Source organism: Galeopterus variegatus, unplaced genomic scaffold, assembly GCF_000696425.1.
Source record: "Galeopterus variegatus unplaced genomic scaffold, G_variegatus-3.0.2 Scaffold241, whole genome shotgun sequence".
Classification (NCBI taxonomy): Eukaryota; Metazoa; Chordata; class Mammalia; order Dermoptera; family Cynocephalidae; genus Galeopterus; species Galeopterus variegatus.
Genome location: NW_007726352.1, coordinates 340,958 through 362,075, shown reverse-complemented (window position 1 = coordinate 362,075; position 21,118 = coordinate 340,958). Strand labels below are relative to the sequence as shown.

The 21,118-nt window shown below is 57.3% G+C and overlaps 2 protein-coding genes across 6 annotated transcripts in view; one reads left to right on the top strand and one right to left on the bottom strand.

Annotated features, from left to right (window-relative positions):
* The window catches only part of SFI1 (Sfi1 homolog, spindle assembly associated (yeast)), a 112,298-nt gene extending 106,722 nt beyond the window's left edge, over nucleotides 1-5,576 (top strand). For all 4 annotated transcript variants that reach the window (XM_008566423.1, XM_008566422.1, XM_008566425.1 and 1 more), the window contains 9 exons: nucleotides 504-578; nucleotides 750-926; nucleotides 1,008-1,261; nucleotides 2,411-2,515; nucleotides 2,655-2,871; nucleotides 4,279-4,420; nucleotides 4,525-4,603; nucleotides 5,146-5,257; nucleotides 5,337-5,576. In XM_008566423.1, coding sequence (XP_008564645.1) covers nucleotides 504-578; nucleotides 750-926; nucleotides 1,008-1,261; nucleotides 2,411-2,515; nucleotides 2,655-2,871; nucleotides 4,279-4,420; nucleotides 4,525-4,603; nucleotides 5,146-5,257; nucleotides 5,337-5,441 — 1,266 coding nt within the window. In that variant the 3' untranslated portion in view covers nucleotides 5,442-5,576. The remainder of the gene's footprint in view (nucleotides 1-503; nucleotides 579-749; nucleotides 927-1,007; nucleotides 1,262-2,410; nucleotides 2,516-2,654; nucleotides 2,872-4,278; nucleotides 4,421-4,524; nucleotides 4,604-5,145; nucleotides 5,258-5,336) is intronic.
* The window catches only part of PISD (phosphatidylserine decarboxylase), a 45,357-nt gene continuing 29,758 nt past the window's right edge, over nucleotides 5,520-21,118 (bottom strand). The window contains exons 1-7 of one of the 2 annotated variants that reach the window (XM_008566427.1): nucleotides 13,055-13,306; nucleotides 11,008-11,173; nucleotides 8,828-9,064; nucleotides 8,422-8,560; nucleotides 8,010-8,156; nucleotides 7,562-7,722; nucleotides 5,520-6,891 (exon numbers count right to left, since the gene is read on the bottom strand). In XM_008566427.1, coding sequence (XP_008564649.1) covers nucleotides 6,667-6,891; nucleotides 7,562-7,722; nucleotides 8,010-8,156; nucleotides 8,422-8,560; nucleotides 8,828-9,064; nucleotides 11,008-11,173; nucleotides 13,055-13,107 — 1,128 coding nt within the window. In that variant the 5' untranslated portion in view covers nucleotides 13,108-13,306 and the 3' untranslated portion in view covers nucleotides 5,520-6,666. Of the gene's footprint in view, nucleotides 6,892-7,561; nucleotides 7,723-8,009; nucleotides 8,157-8,421; nucleotides 8,561-8,827; nucleotides 9,065-11,007; nucleotides 11,174-13,054; nucleotides 13,307-21,118 lie in introns of those variants that run through there. The other variant, XM_008566426.1, reaches the window with a different exon arrangement.

Genomic DNA, 21,118 nt, shown 5'->3' with positions numbered 1-21,118 from the left:
GGATCCGTTGCCAGACACGGAAAAAAAAAAAAAAAAAAAAAAAAAAAAAAAAAAAAGACCCAGTTTCTCTTTCTACAGTGTCGTATTAAGAAATATATCTGTGTAATATCCAAAAATTAACATAAAATACACTTTAAGTCTTTGCCCAGCCCTTGATAAAAAGCCAGGAGAGACTGCACTCATCGTGCACAGCAAAGCCCTCAAGTCTGCGGGGCCCTCCTGCCCTCCCTGGACTGCAGCTCTTCCCCAGCTCCCTCACCCACTCCTCCCCAAGCTCCTCTGCTTCCACTTGCTGCCTCCCCCTAGAGCCCTTTGCCTTCGTTCTTTCCTAACCATCTCTCGGCCAGGCTCAGGGCTGTGCCTTTCCTAGTGGAGGGAGGGAAGCCTCGACTGGAGAGGATCTAAGAGGGATGAGCTGGATGGAACTAAAACAGTGCTGGCCATGAGTCTGGACACCCCCCTGAAGAGGTGAACTAGAAATAATCTAGTCTTTCTGGCCCTAGCTGGTGGCCAAGAGGCAGGAGCAGCAGGCTACAGCACGGGCCCTGTGGTTCTGGTCCTTCTCGCTACAGGCAAAGGTAACTGAGGTTCTGCATCTTGCTGCTCCAGCCTCTCCTGGAGAGGCCTGTGAGCTTCAGCCCTGCCTTGGGTGGAGGGAAGGCACCTGGTCTATGGGGTGAGTCGTGGGCAGAGCCTCTGCAGGAACCCTAGCACGAAGGCCTGGGCCTCACCTCCTGCCCTCCCTGGAGGCGTGGGCTGCGTGGCTGGGCTTTGTGCTAGAAAGGAAGAGGAAGAAGGCACGGCTGGAGCAGGCGGTGCAAGCCTACCACTGGCAGCTCCTCCAGGAGGGCGCCACGCGCCTCCTGCACTTTGCAGCTGACAAGAAGGCCTTCCGGCAGCAGCTGCAGGCCCAGCAGCAGGTCCAGGTAGGTCCAGGACCCCCGTCCCTTCTCGCAGGGCATGGGCAGGGCACAGCCTAGCACGAGCTGACAGGAGGCATGTTACAGGAGGCCCACCGTCTCCACCGTGCGGTCCGCCGCTGTGCCACAGTCTGGAAACAGAAGGTGCTGGGCAGGGAGCCTCAGCCCCCAGCACCCATCGCACACAGCAGGAGAGTAACATTTGAGGATCCTCTTCTCCACCACATTGCTGCTGGGGCTGGGGATGCTACCCTGGAGACCAAGAGGCTACGAGCTCCTTGGCCTCAGGGAGCTCTGGGCAGGTTGGCCCTGGCTGCTGGGGAGCCTAACCTGCTGGAGCTGTGAGTAGCCCGTCCCTCACCTCTTCCTCCTTGCTCCCACCTGGAGCAAATGCTTACATGGTACAGGAGGGTGCAAAACTTGCCCCAAGAGAGGATGGGACAGGCTAGGCTAGTCCTGGCCTTGTCATCACAGCCAAGCTACTCAGAACCCCCTCCCCAGCAGGATCCTGTCCCTACCATGGCACGGAGGAGAGAATGGAGTGGGATTTCCTGACCCTCTCTTCCTCATTTTCCTGCCAAAGCTCAGTAAATGGGTGTCTCTTCCTCAGTGACATCTTCTTGCCCCTCTCCCCTGTCCAGCTGCTGACACACAATCTCTTTCAAAGTGATACATGTAGGGCCGGCCCGTGGCGCACTCGGGAGAGTGCGGCGCTGGGAGCGCAGCGACGCTCCCGCCGCAGGTTCAGATCCTATATAGGACTGGCCGGTGCGCTCACTGGCTGAGCACGGTGTGGGCGACACCAAGCCAAGGGTTGTGATCCCCTTATCGGTCACTAAAAAGACAAAAAAAAAAAAAAAAAAGTGATACATGTAGTTGATAAAAGGAACAGGCTGTCAGACAGCCCCACCTTTTATCCTCAGGCCTGCCAGTCTCCCCTTTTTCTTCTCTACATCCAGGAAACTGGCTCCCTGTCAGATACTGCTCTTTATGTGACATGGCACGTGCTTCTCTGTCACCTCCCTGGATAGTCTCCCCACACCCTACACCCACCCCTGCCCATGCTGTTGCAGAGTGGCCTGCACTGCCTCAGAGACTCAGGCCTTGGGGAGAGATCATGATAGGGCCTGGGCCCCACTCCCTCTCTGCCCCTTACTGGCCAACCTCAACAAGAGCCTGAATGTCTCAGAGGTGCTCCCCCGTGACATGGACAGAGCACCTGTGTTGTCAGGGTATCTGCACAGGTCACAAGAGGTGTGTGAAGCAACCCTGTGGCATCAGGCACACTTCATTGGAATTGCTGGAAGTTATGGCCCAGGTCCAACCCAGCTTACTTGCTGACCTCAGGCAAGAGCCTTGCCTTCTCTGGCCTTCAGTCTCCCTGTAAAATTGGAGGGGTCAGACTGGATGACCCCCACCCCACAGAGGTTTCTGGCCGGCCCCCCTGCATTCCCTGGTCAGCCTAGGGGAACAGACACGTTTCTTCCCAGCAATGCTGCCCGCTCAGCAAGGAAGCAGCCGCGACGCCCACACTTCCTACTGGAGCCTGTGCAGAGCCAGAGGTCTCTGGGGCATGGCACCCTCAGGGAACAGGGGTAGGTTATGTGGTCGTGGGTTCCCAAAAGCGGCTGGCACCTCCACCTGGGGCGTGGGTAGATGGCTCCTTCCTTCCTGTTCCTCAGTCCCTGAGAAAGGTTCAAAGGCCTGACCAGGCTCCTGCTTTCCCCCTCTCAGGCCAGAGAAGTCACAGGAATGTGACCTAGGCATGGCCCAGCCAGCTGGCCCTTCCCTAACCCTGGTGAAGGCCCAGATGGCACTGGTGCCAAGCAGCCTCTCGCCTGGGGCCCCGCCAAGTGCTGCTGGCCTGAAGCTGCCCCCCATAGCAAGTCCAGGCCTGGAGCTGCTGCCTCCTTCCTCCTTCATGCCCTGTGGGGCAGAAGCACCAGCCAGGGTAAGTCCTCCCCACCAGGCCTGGTCACCGGGATTCCCAGTCTTTGGTCCAGCCCTTGGTGCTCTTTCTTGTGCCCTCGGTGCTGAAGCCACAGCTGTGCTCATTGTTTCTGGAACACCTGGAGAGGGAGGCCACTCTCATACTGCAAGTGTAGGTGCCCACTGCACATCAGGTCCAAGGGACACAGTGGTGAACAGCCTGCTGAGGCCCCTGCCCTTGTGAAGCTTATAGTCTAGGCAGATAACCAAAAGAAAAACTCCTGCGTGCAGACTAGGGAAGTGACTGCAGATCATGTAGGGTTGCAGCCATGGTGGAAAGTTTGGATTTGGAGAAGAGTGGGAAGGTAGTGAAGGGTTCTAGCAGGGGACACCCTGGCTCCCCACTCCGTGCAGGCCCATTGGGTGGCTGATTCTGGCAAACGATGCTGGTGGCCTGGACACAGCTGGCTGCTGTAGGGATGGCCACAGGCTTGCCTGGAGGCAGACTGGGCAGGATGTGCTCTGGTGGATTTGGTGAGGGAAGGAAGGAATCCCGGATGCCTCCCAGGTTTCTGGCTTGAATAACTTGAGGGATGATGAATTCTTTTACTGAAAGAAGGAAAACTGGTGGGGATTGGTTTTGGATGAAGCAGAGTCCATTTTGAACCCGCAACTTTGAAAGCAAGAGCACTGAGACTGGCCTTCAGGGAAGCGTTCAGGGCCAGAGATCTAGATTGAGAATTCAGCATGGGTTGGAAGGTACATCCCTGGAAGCTGATGGGGTCACCTAGAAGAGTATAGAGGGAGGAGAGAGGGGCCATGCCTCCCTGGGATGGCCAGGTGCCATGAGAGCATGAGATTGAGGTGTGCTCAGTAATGGAGGTGACAGCATCAGGTCAGGCACTGCAAAGAAGCTGGTGCCTGAAGGGGACAGGAAGGAGCCAGTTCTGCTGTGAGTTGGGTCTTGTGGGGCCACAGATGGAACAGGGGAGGGGGTTGAGAGGGTTTGTTCCCTGCCACTGGCAGTGAGCTGGGGATGGGGTGGTGATAGGATAGATGGGGACACAGGAAGCATGAAGGAGGGCTGGTGTAGAGTTGGATAATGAGAACAGTTGCCCCTGACTAGCTGCTGTTTTCACTCAAGTCCACACTCAGCAAGGTCATGAGCTCAGAGTGAGGCTGGGTGGAAGGCTGAGTAAGGCAGCGCCAGGCTAAGCAGGCCCCCTGGAGCAGCAGTAGGACTGTGAAGGTGTGGGGTGTTCCTTTGGCTGCTGGTGGAACTTTCTCTAACAGTACCAGGTCTTGCAGGCAGAGACAGGGCTAGACTCCTGGTGAGCTGGCTGTGGCAGGTGCCAGAGTGATGAGGACTTAGTGCCCTGGGCTTCCTCAGGGCACCCCTGCTCAGCATCCATCCATCCTTCCTTTACAGGTGTCAGCACAGCCGACCACCCCCAGGCTTAAGCCCCAGGCTCCTCCATCCCTGGCCAGTGTCCCTGAGCCCAATCTGCTCAGAACACAAAGCCACTTTACAGGCACCAGGGCTGGGCCTGGGCTTGACTCTGAACCTGCAGGTGTGTACTTGGGGCCTGTCAGGGCAGCAAGCACTCAGGCCACTCCCAGCACTGGTCCCAGAGAGAAGACAGTGAAGATCAAGTTCATTCTCCTGTTGCCACAGGCTGCACAGACCTTGAAGCTGAGCTTGAGGGGATCCAGCAGCAATTACAGCACTATCAGACCACCAAGCAGAACCTCTGGTGAGACCCAGGAAGTGCCCTGTGGGCCTGTCCACACAACAGGTGTTACCTGGAAAGGTGGGAGGTTCCCTTTCCTCTGAGCCAGTTGCCAGGATCCTGTGGGTGATCTACTGCTGTGTCACCTTTACCCTCTTCAGTCCTGCTTAGGAAGGCCCAAGTCTGCCTCACCTGTGGACAGAGGCCCTGCTTTCCATGGGAGATGATAAAAGCCAAGCAAAACTAAGTACCCGATTGGGTCATATTGTTTACTTAGTGTATGTATGATTATAACACTGCTGATACAGGTGCAGAGAACACAGGCCTGGGCCCGCCTGAGTTGCTCTTTTCTGGGGAAGGTGGAAGAAGCTGCGAGAGGAACAAGTGTTGCCGCCGCCCCCCCACCCCAAGTCAGGGACCTGCAGCTCAGGGGTCCCTACCAGCCACTTCTTTCACCCTATTCCACATCAGAATTAGCTGATGTGATTCACCTGAGCTGGGGGAGGCTCCCATGAGGTTCTGCCAAGAACCCAGCCTGGCAGGCAGCAGGTATCTCCACCCCTCAGGTCCTACCAGCGGCAAGCTAGCAGCTTACGCCGGTGGCTGGAGCTGAGCCGGGAAGAGCCCAGGCCTGAGGACCAGGAAGCGGAGCAGCAGGTGCAGAAGGAGCTAGAGGAGGTGAGGCCCAGGCCAACCCCAGGGATGGGCCATGGGTTGTGCTTCCTCTCACCTGGGCCTATCCCTCCCCTGCCCCCAGGTGGAACTGCAGATCCAACAGCTGACTGAGGAGCTTCAGGCCCAGCGCCAGCCCGTCAGCGCCTGCATTGCCCGCATCCAGGCCCTGCGGCAGGCTCTGTGCTAGCAGGCTTGTCCAGGGAGGTGGGTGCTGGGCTGCGGGGCAGGCCTCAAGCACTGCCAGGAACAGAACACAAAGCCACAATAAGTTTTCTTTTTTTAATTTCAAAATGTTTTGTAATTAATTAAATGAATAACTGTTCAGAAGTCTCCCACTTTTCATACAAAAATACTGTGCTACTGATACAGTTGAAAAAGTTCAATGACTTCTCCTGCAGGAGAAATTCACAGCATCTCCAGGATCAACATGAACCCTGGCCCTGTCCCTACCATCTGAGGCTACCCCAAGGACTGCGTACCTGTTAATTGGGACAGGTTTTCTAGGCACTGACCCACCACACACTGTGGCTCCTCTACCTCCACCACAGTCCCTAAGTCAATAGCAGCAACTTTCCCATCTTTCACTTAGGCCTGCATATGGGGAGGGGGACAGGAGCTCTGCCCTGTTCACTCTGACACTATTAGGTAGATTAGGTAGGTTCAGAATTGGTCTTGCCTGCTGCAAAGAACACTGAGCCAGCTCCAGAAGGTCTCTCATCAGGGCCTACAAAGGTCCACATCATTGATCACCATCCTCAGGAGACACTGGCAGAGCCCAGAGTGATACACTCAGCCACAGTGCAAAGGAGAATTTTGCTTTTTCCAGTGAGCAGGGTGAGATGCAATTTGGCAACAGAAAGCACCTGTTATGAAGGCCGAATGGCTCTGCTCTAGGGGCAGGGTGGGTCCACACCTGTGCCAAGGAGGCACCTCACCTGGTGCAGGCAGAGGATTAAGGCCAGGAAAAAAAAAAAGAATAAGGGGCTAACAGAAAACAGCCCAGGTGATGGGGAGAACAGTGAGAAGGTACATTACCACTTACCATCTGAAAATGAAAATCAAGACAACTGAATGCTCAACCAGGAGATGCAGGGTCTCCGGTTTATACAATGCTAGATCCAGGAGTGAATGTGAGATATCCGGCCTGCACTTTTTCTTTCTTCGTAGGACAGGGGGTAAGGGAACAGCATGGACGTAGGGCATGACAGGAGCTTCGACTGCCTCAGAAGAACCCAGGACCTCTTGTCTGCAGGACAGGCAGGAGCAGAATCATTCAGGTCCTACCTTGTCAGAACCTCCACAACCTTGAGGCAGTCCCCTCACCCAGACAGCCTCATGAGGTTTCCCCTCTGAAGGACCCTCACACTTCTGTTCGGAAAAGATCCCACAGCAGCTGCAGCCAGGAAAGAGCTTTAGAGCGAGCCCAGAGCCTCTCCAAAGTGGATTTTCTGTCCTGCTTTCAGCTTGAAGTCGAAGTCCTTGGGGGCCTCGAAGATAAGCACGATGGTGGAGCCCAGGTTGAACTCGCCCAGGTGCTCGCCCTTGCGCATGGGGATGCCCTCCTTGTTGGCGTGTGTCACGAAGCTGAAGTCGTTGTAGGAGCCCTTGCTGTACCTTGGGCTGTTTGTATGCAGGTCCTGCAGTGGAAGCCCAGGGGTCAGGGGATCCGGTCCCCGACCTTAACGCCACCCGACCTGGTCCAGAAAGTGAGGTGGGGCTGGCATCCAGGGCCAGATGGGCTGGGTCTAACCCAGTCCCACAAACAGTCCCTGACATCTGCTGGGAAGTGGGCACAGGAGGGACATGGAGAAATCAGACCCAACTGTTCTCCCAGCATGAAGGGTGCTGCAAGACCAGCACTGGTGGGAGCCAAGAGCGGTAAGCCAGATTGACACCCAAAAATACAGCTCCCAGGGGCAGGTGGGCCCAGATTCCCTGCTTGTCGAGGCCAGCTCTGTGTAGGCAAGGTGGGCAGCTGCCACCTTCCCACACACTACCCTCCAGTCAACATGACCCAGCCAAAGCTCAATATTCCCTTTCTGTCCCCTCACAGAAGCAAAGTACCAGGCAGGGAGGTTAATTCCCTCCACCTCCAGAGGGGCGAGTGGCAGCAAAGTGGGACGGAGAGAATCCTCAGCTGGTAGGGCTGCCCCTCCTCAGGGAAGCTGCTCAGCAGAGCCAAGCCTGGCCAAAGAGGTGGCCCCCCTAAAATTTCCAGTCCCACAGGGTTCAGCTGCACAGCAGAAGGGGACAGTGGACCCAACGGGTCCAGCCCTTGGGCTTTGGCAGGGCCTGGATTCTGCTTACCCGGTCAAAGTAGATGCGAATGGAGCCTACGTTGGTGGCCCCCACAGCCGTCAGTGAGAAGAAACCATGTTTCCAGTCCCCAGTCAGGACCACTCGCTCATTGTGGCAGAAGAGCTCTTTGATCCAGCGGGCCATGCCGGGGTTCACTGACATCAAGGAGCCTGTGGGGGCAGGGAACACTGCCACTCCCCATCCAGAGCCCAATGTGTCCACTCAAGGGCAGCCCAAGACCCAGAGGGACTCATGGCCTGTTGCCTCTGTCATTCCAAATGCAGAGCAGTCTGGACCCCAGGCTCCCATCCCTTGCCCATGACCAGCCATCCTAAAGTGGTCAACTCCTGGCCTCAACAACTCCCATCTGGAGCCTAGTCCCCCAACACCAAGAAGCTAAGAGCCTCTGTCAGAAACCCACAGAGGTAGCTTCGTCCAAACGCTGCCCCGGGCCTACCTGGGAAGTGGCGCCGGTGGGAAACAGTCCAGTCGGTGGGGGAGTGGAAGCAGTGGTAGTCCCCAGGAGCCAGGTAGATGACACAGTGATAGAGCTCGTTCCCTTCCCGGGTCACCAGCTGGTTCTTGAAGGAGTCACATGAGGTGGCTGTGGGGTGGGGGCAGACCGGAGGGCCAGGCTCTCAGACAAGCTCTCAGTACCTCCCAGCCCACCGTTTAGTGCCCAGCACGGAGCCTGTGTGCAGTCTGTACGTGGATTCCAAGGGAGGCCTAAAGCTTTGGCCCCACATGTCAGCTCTCAGCTCCTACAGCCTCCCCAGCTTTTCCTTCCCTGCCTGCCCCACACCCTCCCTTCCTTAGCCCTCTGACGTCTGGCCCATCCACACGATGGCTCTGACTGGGCAATGGCCCACCTGGTGGGAAAGGCAGGTCCTCCATGTAGGTGCGTGGGCCCAGGAATGACTCCAGGGAGTAAGTGACCCCCTTCACCTGCTCCACCTCACAGTTCTTCACCTGCCCGAAGTTGAGGATCTTCCCATCTGATGGGCTGATCTGGGAAGGCCAGGAGAAGCTGCTGGCAAGGAGGGGAAGGTCTCCTCCCCCTGGGAGACAGCCCCCACCTGGCCATGTGCCAAGCACCCAGAGCCCCGCACCTCCCGGACATGCTGGAGACCAGGGATTGTGCTGGGCAGGTGAGGCCCGGCCTGGGAACTGCCCATTAGGACCACAGCCCATGGAGATTGCTGGGCCCGGTTCCCAAAGATACAGGCAAAAATCCCATTTCCTGCAGGAGGATGGGAGGCAGGGGGTGGGCCTCACCACGCTGTGCAGGCCACAGACAGGACGGGCCTGTGGCTTCAGCTTGCGCCGGAAGAACTCGCTGAGGTTGCGGTAGTGGTGCAGATCCTCCACCGCGGCCTCTTTCATGTTCACCCCAAAGGTCCAGATGTACAGGCTGTAGACGGGCCTGCGCAGCCAGTGCGGCAGCTCCACCTGGTTGAGGCGGCCCCAGGCCCGTGACAGCAAACGCGTCGGCACTGACTTGTACAGGGCCACCTGCAGGCCACAGGGCGGGGGCTGAATTGGTGACAGTGCCTCCAGTTCCAAAGACCTTGAGTGCCGCCCTCAGCTCACCCCCCAGGGCAGGAGAGCACTCATGCCTGACGGAGGCTACCACGAGAGCCTGGGTGACCCGTTACCGGATTTGTGATGTGGCTTTTCTCACGAGGAACCAGACTGCACTTGCCAAATACTCTTATAAACTGAGCGCTGAAACTACATACAACTCAAATTGTTTCAGTCATTTCATGCAAAGGTCAAAGAGCAACTGCCCTAGTTCCAGAGGGGTAGACAGACCAGGACAGTCTTACTTCTTGAAGCGGGGGAGGAGGGGGAACAGGACAGAATGACACACACATTAAGTGGATCTGATACTAACCACAGAGAGGAGAGAGAATGTGGCAGGAGGTGGTGGGCATGCTGCCCTCGTCCAGGTCACCACCCACATCCCACACCACTGGAAAAAGAAGCATGTTCCCAAGTGCATGGGACAATCCTACAGACCAAAAGTGTATATCCTTCTGTCTTTTTTTTTTTTTTGGTGGCTGGCCAGTCCAGGGATCTAAACCCTTGACCTTGACGCTATAACACCACACTCCAACCGACTGAGCCAACCGACCAGCCCCCTCTCCTCTTGTCTGAACGGGAAGGAAGGACACCGACCAACAACATCAGGGATTTTCAGATGCAGATCTGCTATACATCACTATCATGTGGGTCTGCAGGGAACACAGGTTCCGCTGTCCCCTCAGCACTCAGTGGGCCTGGACATACCCAGTCTGTGCTCTGCCTGGCCCGACAGCAGCCCGTGCATTTAGAGGCATCTCCTGTGCCTGAGCCAGTCCACAAAGCCACCTGCACCTGGGGCTCCTCCCAGACGGCAGAGGGGAATCGTCCCTGGGCCTTTCTGTTGGTCCCTCCAGCCAAGCTCTCAGAACCAGGGCCTGGAGCACCTGAGGACAGGCAATGGCCTGGGGAGGGGCACCGGGTCCCACCTGTCGGGGTCCCAGGGAACTCCTGTAGGTCCAGACACCCAGGAAGGGGTAGTCTCTTAAACTTCAGATGCCACTGCCACTGTGGGAACTGCTGCTTGTCTAACCACATCCAACACACCAAATCCCCAAGGTGTAAAAGTTATTTCATTCCAACTTTCAACATCTCTAGAGTTACTGAATTAATGGCTCCCAGAGGGTTGCTCTTACCCTCCCAGCTGACACCCAACCACCTGGAGTAGCCCAGGCTACTATGTGACCCCAGGCCACTCTTAGACACAGCCTGGAGCCTGTCTAATGTCCTGTGTGTCTTAGAGTCCTTGAGCTCTTGTGATACCCACCCAGGCTATCAAGGGCCTAGGAACAGGTTTTCCTCCTTAGGGTCGGCCTGCCTGGGAAGCCAAGGGCAAGAGCGAGCCCTCCAGGGACTGGGAGCGGCCAGGCCAGCTCCTCTGTCCAGTCCTGCCTGGGGCAGGCACCTGTGTAGCCTCCCACTTCCTCAGGGGTATTCTCACCCTACGGGGCTCAAACAGACTCCAGCCTTCCTCAACCACCTCTCCGGCATCCAGAAATTAATTCGGATTCTTCTCAAAACCTCTAAGCTCTCTTCTGCCTGAACACAGGAAACCAGAGACAGACACCATTTTCTGAATCCCCAGTGTGGGATCCTTCCAGAACCAGAGTCCTGAAATGGCACAAATGAAGCAGGCAAGGAGAGCAGCAAGTCCTCCCAGTTACTTTTCTGCAGCCCACACGGCCACCAACCAACCTGGCCTTCTCAAAAGCTGCCTTGGCCTCCCAGCCAATAAACCTTCCAGCACCAACCTACCTGAGGGTGCAATTGTCACCTCTACTTCTGACAGCTTCTTTCCTTCTTGGTCTTTCCTGCTCCCCAACCTCAGGCCTGCCCAGGGGAGTGCCGGGGCCACACAGCCTGCACACACTTACCCTGCTCACGGGCCGCCATCCCACCCGGCTGAGCGGTCTCAAGGCACCAACGGGCAGGAGATAGTAGAGGACAGTCAGGGGCCAAGAGCGCAGTTTCAGAGCAGGTCTGGACATGCAGCTCAACTGCCCCAGTCTCCGCCTCAGGGCCAGCTGGGGAAACTGCAACCTGCAGGGCACATGTCCAGGCAAAGCCAGGGTCAGTGGCCAGGCTCTGGAGGGACCCAGGAGGTCCCCTACCCCCACCCAGGCAGCACCTCTCCAAGGGAGTCTGCAAGGCCTGGCTATACCTCCTCATCCCAACCCCATTCTGAGTTGGGGGCTTGGCTGCCTCTGGCTGGCAGACTCATTTCCCAGGCTCTCCCATGTATACCAGCCAGCCAGGGAGGGCTGGGAATGCAGGAGGGGGCAGCCAAGACAGAGAAGGGTAGGCCCAGATTCTGGGCACCTGGCAGATGGAGCGGCTTCAGAGCATGGGAGGGGCCTCAGCACAGTGAAGGCAAGGTGGAGAGAACCTGCCTCACTCCCCGCAGCCTTCCATGGCCAGGAAGAGTGGAACCCAGGGGCTGGCTTTGCCTGTACAGGTATCAGGGAGACTGAGGCTGATCTCCTGGGGCCCCTAGCAGCGCAGGAGCACATGGCACCACAGAGCTATGCCCCAGTCAGCCAGGTAACCATTTGCTCAGTCTTTTGCTACCATCCCACTGCAGGATCTGGGAAAAATCTCTTCATGACTCCAGGCCTTTTGTTTCCTCAGCTGCTAAATTAAGGGACTATACCAGACAAGATCTTGAAGGAAGCACATAAGTACAGACAGACAAGACAGACACCCCACCCCCAAGAGCTACGGCTCTGTCCACCCGCATGGTCTTTCTATAGCAGGTCAGGCTCTCCAAACCTGTCCACAGGTTGTGGGGGGAGGCTCCAGTCAACTCTGTGCTCTGCTGTGGCCATGCATCTGACCCAGGCCCCTCCTCTCAGCAAAGGTAGGGAGGCCTCTCCCCAACCCCAACAATACAAATTCAGGGCATTCCACACAGGCTCAGTTTTGCAGGAGTCACAGAGGCTGGGATGGGTCTTTCCACCAAAAGTCAGGCCCCCTGAGGCGCAATGAGGCCCAAGTCCCCTTGTCACATACCTAGGCCCTAGAATATGCTCCTGAGGCCACAGTGTAGCCATCAGGAGACCACACTGCCACCCACTCTAAGAATGTCCCCAGGCCTCAGTTTCCTCATCAACAAAATGACTACATTAGACTAGATAATCTAAGGCTGCCATCTGTAACTGTGTACTCTCAGAGAAGTTGAATCCTCTGTCTCCCAGGTACTGAGCAAATCGAGGAACAAAGAAGCATGTCAGCTGAGAGTAGGAGCAGAAAAACAGACAGCAGAGCCAGTAGCTGGGCCCTGTGGTTCAGTGACGGCAACAGAAGGCAGGGCTCCACTCTGCAGGCGGCTGCGTCCCCACAGCTCACCACATGCCCTGCATTGCTTTCCTTTTCTCTCCCATCCCACCCCACTGTGTTTTTTAAATGTTTGGGAAGGTGGCAGAGGCCAAGCAAAGACAAGACAAATCACTGCTCTGCCTGGGCTTCCCCACCACTCTGCTCACTGCAGAGAAGCAGGGACCAATCCCGCAAGAGCTTCCCACCTCACCAGTGGAGAGGAGGGCAAGCAGGGAAGCCCCTCTCCCAGGCGGCCTGAGGCAGGGGCCTACAGGTGGCAGGGCAGGTGGGAGGGGCCTAGGAGCCACACTGTAAGGAACAACACAGCATCAGGCAGAATGGCAGGGTCAGAAGCACGCTTGGCTGCCTCCCCCTGCCCCCCGCACCCCCCGGGTCCCCTCACTGCCGGAACTGCAGGTACCTGAAGCGGGCTCTCCCAGTCAGGGTGCTCAGGCCCCCTGGGCTAGACCCCTCCATCTGAGGGGGCTGACCCCTGGGTCCCCTGCCGCCACCTCCTCCACTGCGGGGCCGCTGGATGTGAATTCGGACCTTCTGGAGGTCATGGCGGGGCACAGTGGAGTTGGGATGCGGCCGGCAGCATCTCACCATTTTGCGGCGCGGAGCTCAGGTCCTCGGCGCGCCTCTGACTGACACATCATGGGCAGGCGCAGGGAAGGCGGCAAGAGGCTGGCTGGCTCGCCTTTGTTTTTCCTCCTTCTTCCCCTTCCCCCACGCCAGAGGCTCTCCTGCGCTGTCACCGCTCCACGGGCTCTGCTCTGCGAGGCTGGCTGGTGGTTGGTGGAGCTACTTCCCCGGCTTGCTTCAGTGGCTCACAGGGCACAGGTTAGAGGGTCGGGGCTATTGCAAACAGACATGTACTGATCACACACCTGCTCAGGTCACCTGCTCAGGACTTGCAGGCCTGGGCAGAAGCCCATGCACTCAGCCCACTCTGGCCTGCAGGCTTGGCCATTTGCACTTTCCCTGCAACCCTGGGCCTGGGCCACCACTTCTTTCGTAGTTTGCGAAGGCGGTAGGTGGGCGAGGCTCTGGGACTGCCCATTCCAGAGAGCCATGGCAGTGAGGGGACCAGGTGCAGCAGCCAGGGCTTCCAGGCGCCTCTGGGCTCCAAAGAGCACAAGGTGGGAATCTGAGCCCTGTGCTCCAGGCTGGCAGCCCCAGAGACGGACTGTCTGAGGCTTGGCCCTCAGCCCCTCCCTCACGAGGACCTGACCCATTTTCAATTCAGGTCACAAAGTAGCATCCGAGGAACGAGATGAGCGAAAAGCCAGGAGAGGGGAGGTGGAGAGAATCTGGACATCTCATCTGCCCCGACTTTCTCCTCACCATTCCCAGCCACGGAGCCCCAATACCTGGCTCTGGCCCCTCCAAGCTCCTCAGAAGCTATGCACCTGGGTGACCTCAGGGAAAACCAGCTTGGGGCTGGGAACCAGCCAGGACTGAAGCCCAAGCCAGTTCACCCCGCTTTTTCCACTTTTGCTTTAGAAAAGCACTTTAGCCAGGGCTATCTGGGAGGACCTGCCTAGGTAACAAGGAAGGAACAGAGCAAACATTCCACAGCTGGTGCTATCTCACCCCAGGCTAGTCAAGGCCCTGGACGATGTGGGCTGACATGGCCTGACTGGGAGCCCACCCTGCCTGGCCTCCAATCCCAACAACAGCCCTGGAAGGGGATAGGTGCCTGTTACCATCTTTAGATGAAGAAATGCAAGCCTCAAAAGCTGCTGCCTAAGGCAGAGAACAGAGCCACGCAAGGAACTGGCATGGCAAACACGCTGTGACAGAGCAAGAGGTCCCAACAGTGCACTAGCCACACAAGGACGAATGTCTGACACCCTGGCAAACCCACCTCAGCCACAGAGGTGAAAACTCCAGCCCTGGCACCTGCATGTGAGAGTCAGAGTCCTTGGGTATGCTAGTGGCCTTTGGGAACCAGGACAAGAGGCTGCTAAGGTCTGGACATTATCATGGATTTCTCCCCCTGACCAAGGAAGCGGCAAGGCCTGGCCCACCCCATGCGAGGGCTGTCCAGACCCCTCCTGATGAGCTCATCTCCCCAGTCCCCTCTCCTCGATGAGTGGCAGGGACAGATCACTGTGGGGTGGGCCAGGCGGGAGGGCGCCCACCCACCAGGCCTCACTCAACACACAGATGTACACGAGCCTCCTCCCTTGGAAACATGCTGGCACCAGGAGATCTGCACAGGCATGAGAGGCCCACGCCCCCTTGAGGACTAGGCCCAAGGCTCCACGGACACCCTTGCTTCTGCCCAAGCTCCTGCCAAGCCTCCTGTTCCGTTCCCCATCCCTGACAATGGTTGGTCACTTCAACCATTTCACCTACGTGCTGGGCACACACCCCACCTTCCCCAGCCCAACAGGCTCCACACTGACCTCCTGCCAGCTGTCAGGGAAAAAGGCCCAGAGGGGTGACAGGCATTCAGCAGTGAGCCTGGTACCCAGCTCCACAAAGCGCAGAACAGAAGCTGAGCTCACACCAGGTCTCACAGGTAGGCAGGCACAACCTTGTCAGTAGGAGGGTACCTCAGGAGCCCCAGCTTCCTGCCCGTTTTCCTCAATGTCCTATCACATGGGACAGTGACCACTGCAGCACTGAACATGTCAGAAAGGCGTGAGCCCATAGACAAACCCAGGTTGTCCAAGAAACTCGGGCTCTCAAAGCAGATTCCTGCATGAACCTTGGCATTTCATTCTCCCACAGCGTTGCAAGAGGCCAGGTGAGGCCTCCAGTCCCACCTGGGACCCTGCTGAGGACACAGGCACACAAGGCCAGGGGCCTGGCCAGGCTACACAGCCCATTCCTCCTCCCTGCAGTGGAGGAAGCTCAGAGGAACCAGCCCAAGGAGCTGCTTCCCCAGGGAGACACTAAGAACTGTCCTGAGAGACCAGGCTGGGGCACCATTCTGCGCATGCCCACAGCGAGAGCAGAGGGTCCTCTCCCCCTCAGGTCCTCTTCTTTATCACTCTTCTAACTCTTCTTCTACAATAGGACAGTAAGAGCAGGGTGTCAGAGTTTCTCCAGATCACCATTTGTGAGCCCTAAAAGGTCCCCAAGGAGCAGAATGAAGTTAGCTGTCTGCCAAGAAACAGGCAGACACTGTTTGTCCAGCTCAGAGCTGCAGGACAGAGGAAAGGGGGTCCCTAGAGGTTGCCACCTTCTCACTTCCCAAAGGCAAAGCCACTTTCTTGGCCATCAGTGCTCCCCATTTCAGAGCCCCACTTGCCCTCTACCTGTGATGGCCCTTGGACCCCAAGCCAGAGATTTCTCCCTCCCTGGCTCCTTGACTGGGAGTGGGGGGCACAGGCTGGATGAGGGCACCCTGAGATTGGGAAGTGCTGTCACCTCTGCTCCCTTCTGAGAGTCAAGGACATTCTGCGGAGGACAGTTTGGGCTGTAACGATAGGACTTTAAAGTCATTCTGTGGTCTAAGAGCCAGTCACCTGGAACATGAGAGAACTCAGAAGGCTTTGTGGTGGGGGACAATCTGGTCACCGCAGTTTTGACTGCCCTCTTCCACTCCCACCTGAGAGCTGGAAAAGGCCTTGACAAATCACAGGTGCTCTCTGGGTCTCAGTTTCTCCACCTGGAAACTGGGGAGGGAAGTTCCTCCTGCCCACCGCCCCCCTTCAGGCTCAGAACATAGCTGCGACCACTGCCCAGAACAACTCTGCTTGAAACCTTCACTTCCACTCAAGAGCTTGACACAGCCTCACCTCACCCCCCAGACCTGGCTCCTGACACCTCACCTCCCTTTCCAAAAAGGCCAGTCCACATCTGGGAGGGCAGAAAGTTGCTGCCATGGAAAAGATAGAAAACACAGAGGCTTAGGCGGCAGTTCTGGAAGAAGAGCCCAAACCACGGAGGCAGGACTTGCCTCTGTGAAAAGGAAACAATGGCCCCATGGGACCACGTGAGGGAGGGGGTCACCGTTGTCAGGACGTGGGTCCACCCCTCACCACCCAGTGGAATGGAACGTTCCAACTGAAGTCCACGGATGGACCCAGGCCAGTGAGCAGTTACTAGGTGTGTGCGCGCGCACGCGAGTGTGTGGGTGGGAGGCGCGCTCACGAGTGTGTGTGGGTGGATGGATGTAGGGGTGTGTGTGTGCGCGCATGCGTCCGCGGTCCTGACGGGGTTCCCCAGCCAGGCCACGCAGCTCTCCCTGCACACGCGGGCCAGACACCCCAAGGACTGGCTCCCTAGTGGCAGCTTCTCCGGACGCCAGGGTTCCCCCTGCTGAAGCCTCAGCACAAACCTCCGGTGCCCCAAATTGCATCTACTGGCCCAACTCTGCGCATACCCCCAGCCTGGAGGGCGAGGGGCGCGCTATCTCCCCAGCCCACTGTAGGCTCGGCCACCCGGCAGCTGTGTGCAGCCCGGCCACCACCCCTTCCTCCCCTGTGTGCCAGGGCTGGACACAGACAAAATTTCTCAAGGGGAGGACAGGAAGGTGGATTCCCCCAGGCTAGATGTGCGAACCATCTTGGGAAGCCATGGGTAGGGGAAGGGAGAGCAAAAGGGTCAAGAGTCAGCAGCCTGGCCGGCCCAGGGGAGGCGGAAGGGGTCCTCCTTGATCTCCTAAAGAGGAGGAAGATTCTCTCGGACAATTGCCTGTGGGAAATGAAGGTCTGCAAAGAGGCAGAGTAGTGACATGGTGATAAGTCCCGAAACCTCTGGGCCCTACTGAGGAACAGGGCCGCTCCCCTCTCCCGCAGGCCCCCTGTCCCCAGGCCCTTGAGGCCGCACTGAGGAAATGGGCAGAGCTCTCACTTCCCGCTCGCCACCCTCAGCAGGAGATGCTACAGGATGCGGAGGAAGTGAGCTCAAGCGGCCTGGGCCCCGTGACCCATGTGAGCACCAGGAAGCCCGCAACTTGATCGAGACTGTTGTATGGGCTCCTCGGGCCCCAAGGGCCGCAGCCTTCCCAGGGCCAAGCAAGAAGGGCGTTCCCAGGGCTCGGAAGCGGTCCTCGAAGCTCACTCACCGGCAGGTGGGTCCCAGCTTCTGGCGCTGGCCTCCGGCTCCCAAGCAGCCAGGGAGGCGCTCGGCTCGGTGGCTCCAGCGTCTGGGGGCGGGGCGGGGCCGGCGCACCAGCCACTCAGACTGCCGGGGGTGGGGGCAGCAGGACCACGCCAGACCCGTTAAAGCCACCGCCGACTCGAGCCCTAGTCAGGCCCAGCTGGGCGCCCCGCCCAGCGGCCCCTTTAAGAGGAGGGGCCGAGGCCGGTCCACTCAGACTGCCGGGGGTGGGGGCAGCAGGACCACGCCAGACCCGTTAAAGCCACCGCCGACTCGAGCCCTAGTCAGGCCCAGCTGGGCGCCCCGCCCAGCGGCCCCTTTAAGAGGAGGGGCCGAGGCCGGTCCACTCAGACTGCCGGGGGTGGGGGCAGCAGGACCACGCCAGACCCGTTAAAGCCACCGCCGACTCGAGCCCTAGTCAGGCCCAGCTGGGCGCCCCGCCCAGCGGCCCCTTTAAGAGGAGGGGCCGAGGCCGGTGGAGAAGAGGAAGAGCGCGGGCGGGGTGGGGGGAGCAGCCCCGCCCAGTCACAGTCACGACGGCCCCCTGAACCTGAACACAGCAAGATATGGCCGGTTGGGGGATGCCTCCTGGGGCCAGGGCCCGGCTGTCCTGTCCTCGGCCATGGCTGGCCTCCCAGAGATTCTGCCTCCCTCACCACTCCCCCACCCCCCAGCCAGGCTCGGCCCCCACGTGCTGCTGACCTCACCTAGGACGGGCTGAGCTAGAAAGCCACCTCCGGCCATCCTTTCTAGCCCTGTAAGTTCCACCGAAGGTGTGGAAGTCCTTGGTACAACCCACACCCACCCTGAAGACACAGGCTGCCACCACCCCACCTCCTATCCTCCAGGCAGGCACATCCTTGACATACAAAATGCCCTGATCCAAAAAATGATGGAGCTCAGTGAACACGGTCCAGCTGCCTCTGGCCCAGAGCACATAGACTTCCCCGCTGAGATGAAGATCCTGCAGGATGATTTGTGCTGTGTCTAGATCTGAGAGCCCAAGCTCTTGGGGTTACCTCAGCTGCCGACCCCCATACCCATGTAGTGCCAGGCACCAAGCAAGCACTCAGTCATTGGAATGCAATAAACCAGATTAACATTTTTTAGGGGAGAAGGTCTGAGGGGGATCGCCATTCAACCAAAGAAAGGCTGTGGAATTAAGGAGCCTCACTGATATCAGTGTAGCCAACTCAGCATCTCCCATCCCTCACCCATACAATGGGTTTGATGGCCTCAGAAGGCTCAGTCTTCTTACTCTGGGCCATTGAACAGTATACAACTCCAGCCTTTTCTGACTACTAAGAATTTTGTTTCTAAAGCAATCAACGTTGGGAACAGGAGGAGCGCACCTGCTGGGCTTGTGGGGAGAAGGGGCAGGTGGGCCAAGGGGGCTTGAAACAGGACACAATGGCATGCAGACAGAGCCCCACACACCTGTCCTCACCTGGATTCAGCCCAGGTAAGTGATAAGCTACAGACCTGGAATGTAGCAGGGGGGAGAAGACAGGTAGGGTCCTACTCTCATGGACTTCCATGACATTCCACACCTACAATGCACCCATAGGAAAGGGGAGGAAGGGGTCCCAGCCCTAAGGTGCCTCAGGTTTTTGTATGGGGCTGGCGAATACCTTACATACAGGCTGCCCCTCATATTCCTGCCCAGGGCAGACATCACTAGTTGATCCCAATATTCTCTGAGCCCCAAAGGGACTTCAGACCCCTTCTCTCATCTCAAAGTTCCAAACAAACACCACATGAGATGGGATTAAAAAGGAGTTAACACAAAGAAAGATGCTGACATAGAATCAGCACCACCAAAATTCCATAACTTTAAGATCCTGGGAGACCATTCTGATTTCTCCCAAAGTCTCCAGTACTTGCAGACCGGGCTACATGGATTCCCTGGTTACAGAACAAAACTTAACCCAAGTGAGTCCAGGGGCAAAAGGTCTGTGGATCAGAAGCCCAGGTTCTGCACCCACTCTACCTTCCACTTGCTGAGCTATCTCTGGAACTCCAACACTCTCCTCTGTACAATGGCCCAGTGGGCTGCACCGCATCCACCAGTATTCCTTTTTAAGCATCCTAAGCCTCTACCATGGATCAATGTTTAGAAAATCCATAAACCAGTCTGCAGGGCTGCCCTGAGATCAGCCCTCCTCATCTTCCAACTAGACCTGCACCACATATATTTTCAGTAGGGAAATGCCTTCTGGATTTCAAACAATAGTTAACAAATGAATTTCGGGGGGGGGGGGGGGAATTACACCCTCTGATAAATTCACTTTCTCACCTTGAATGAGGTCCGTTCAGGCCAGAGTCCCTAATTTCCACGCCTCCAACTCTGTTAGGACTCCCCTGGGTGGGAGTGCCACCTAGTGCCACTGTGAGGCTCTGCAGGCTCCAGGGCCACTTGGCTGACAGCACCTGCAGATGGACACACACTCCCCCACTCCACCTCCACCCCTGTCAAACCACCAGTGCTCTCTGCTAGGTCCCTGCTGAGCGAATGTTACACACTACCTCTGGACTGATGCCCCGTGCCAGGGAATGGAAGGTAGCCAAGGGACAGGGTGGCAGGTGCTCTCAGCTAATTCTCATTCCCTGGGGGCCAGTAAAGGCCCTTGGAGGAAGACTAGTTGATGGCTGGTGTCTTGCAGCTGGCTGCATGAGGCGGCACAGGCAGCTCATTAGCCTCCCAAATGTCTGGGCAGAGAGCCCAGCCAAGCTTGAAGTGCCCTCAGGCGATTTCTCCATACACAAGATTCTCCCAACTGGGGCCAATCCCCTTCTCATGTTTGAGAATGTTTCTTGGTAGTCCCACCAGCCCACACAACTTCTTGGGTGGCCCCTGACCCATGCAGAGCCCCTCCAACAGCTCCCCAAGGGCCCTGCCCAGGCACCAAGGAGGAGTGGCCCATAGCAGGATAAAGAGACAGTGTTTTTAGGTGAAGCAAGCTCAGCAGAAAGCTTCACGTGAGGACTCAGGCCTCAGAGTCGGCCACCCCTTGATTCCTTCCAGCCTGGAAGTTTAGCCTTATTTTTAAGTTCCACATCTTCATCCAGCACAGTTCTCTGCTCTTTCACACACTAGCCATTCAAAGCCACAGGAGGCAGTTCCTGAGTGGTGCAGGCACAGAGCAAAGGACTGGAGTGAGAGGCCTGGGGTCTGGCCACACTGCAGCACAGCCTGAGCCACCTGTGGGAATGGCTGTGTGTCTCTGAGCCACAGTCACTCCTAGATGCAGCAAAAGAGGGGCACTCAGGTCCTCTGAGAACTCCTCCTGCCCCAGAATGCGCCCATGATTCTCTGAGGACAGAGCTGCCCCTGCTGGCCAGTTCTAAGGATGTAAGTAAACTACCCCATGTATCCCAGATGCACCTGAGCAGTCACAGAGGCTCCGTTTCCCTGCCAACTTGACTATTTGCCCATTTTAAACAACTACGCCTATTGTCTTCTCAACGCCTATTAGACAAGAAGTAGAACAGTATTTACTAAACCTGTCCTCCCTGCCAGCACGGGACCAGGCACTTATGCACACACCATTCTCATTTAACAACTGTGTAAGGGAGTTAATCTGTTACAGATGAGAATAATAAAGCTAT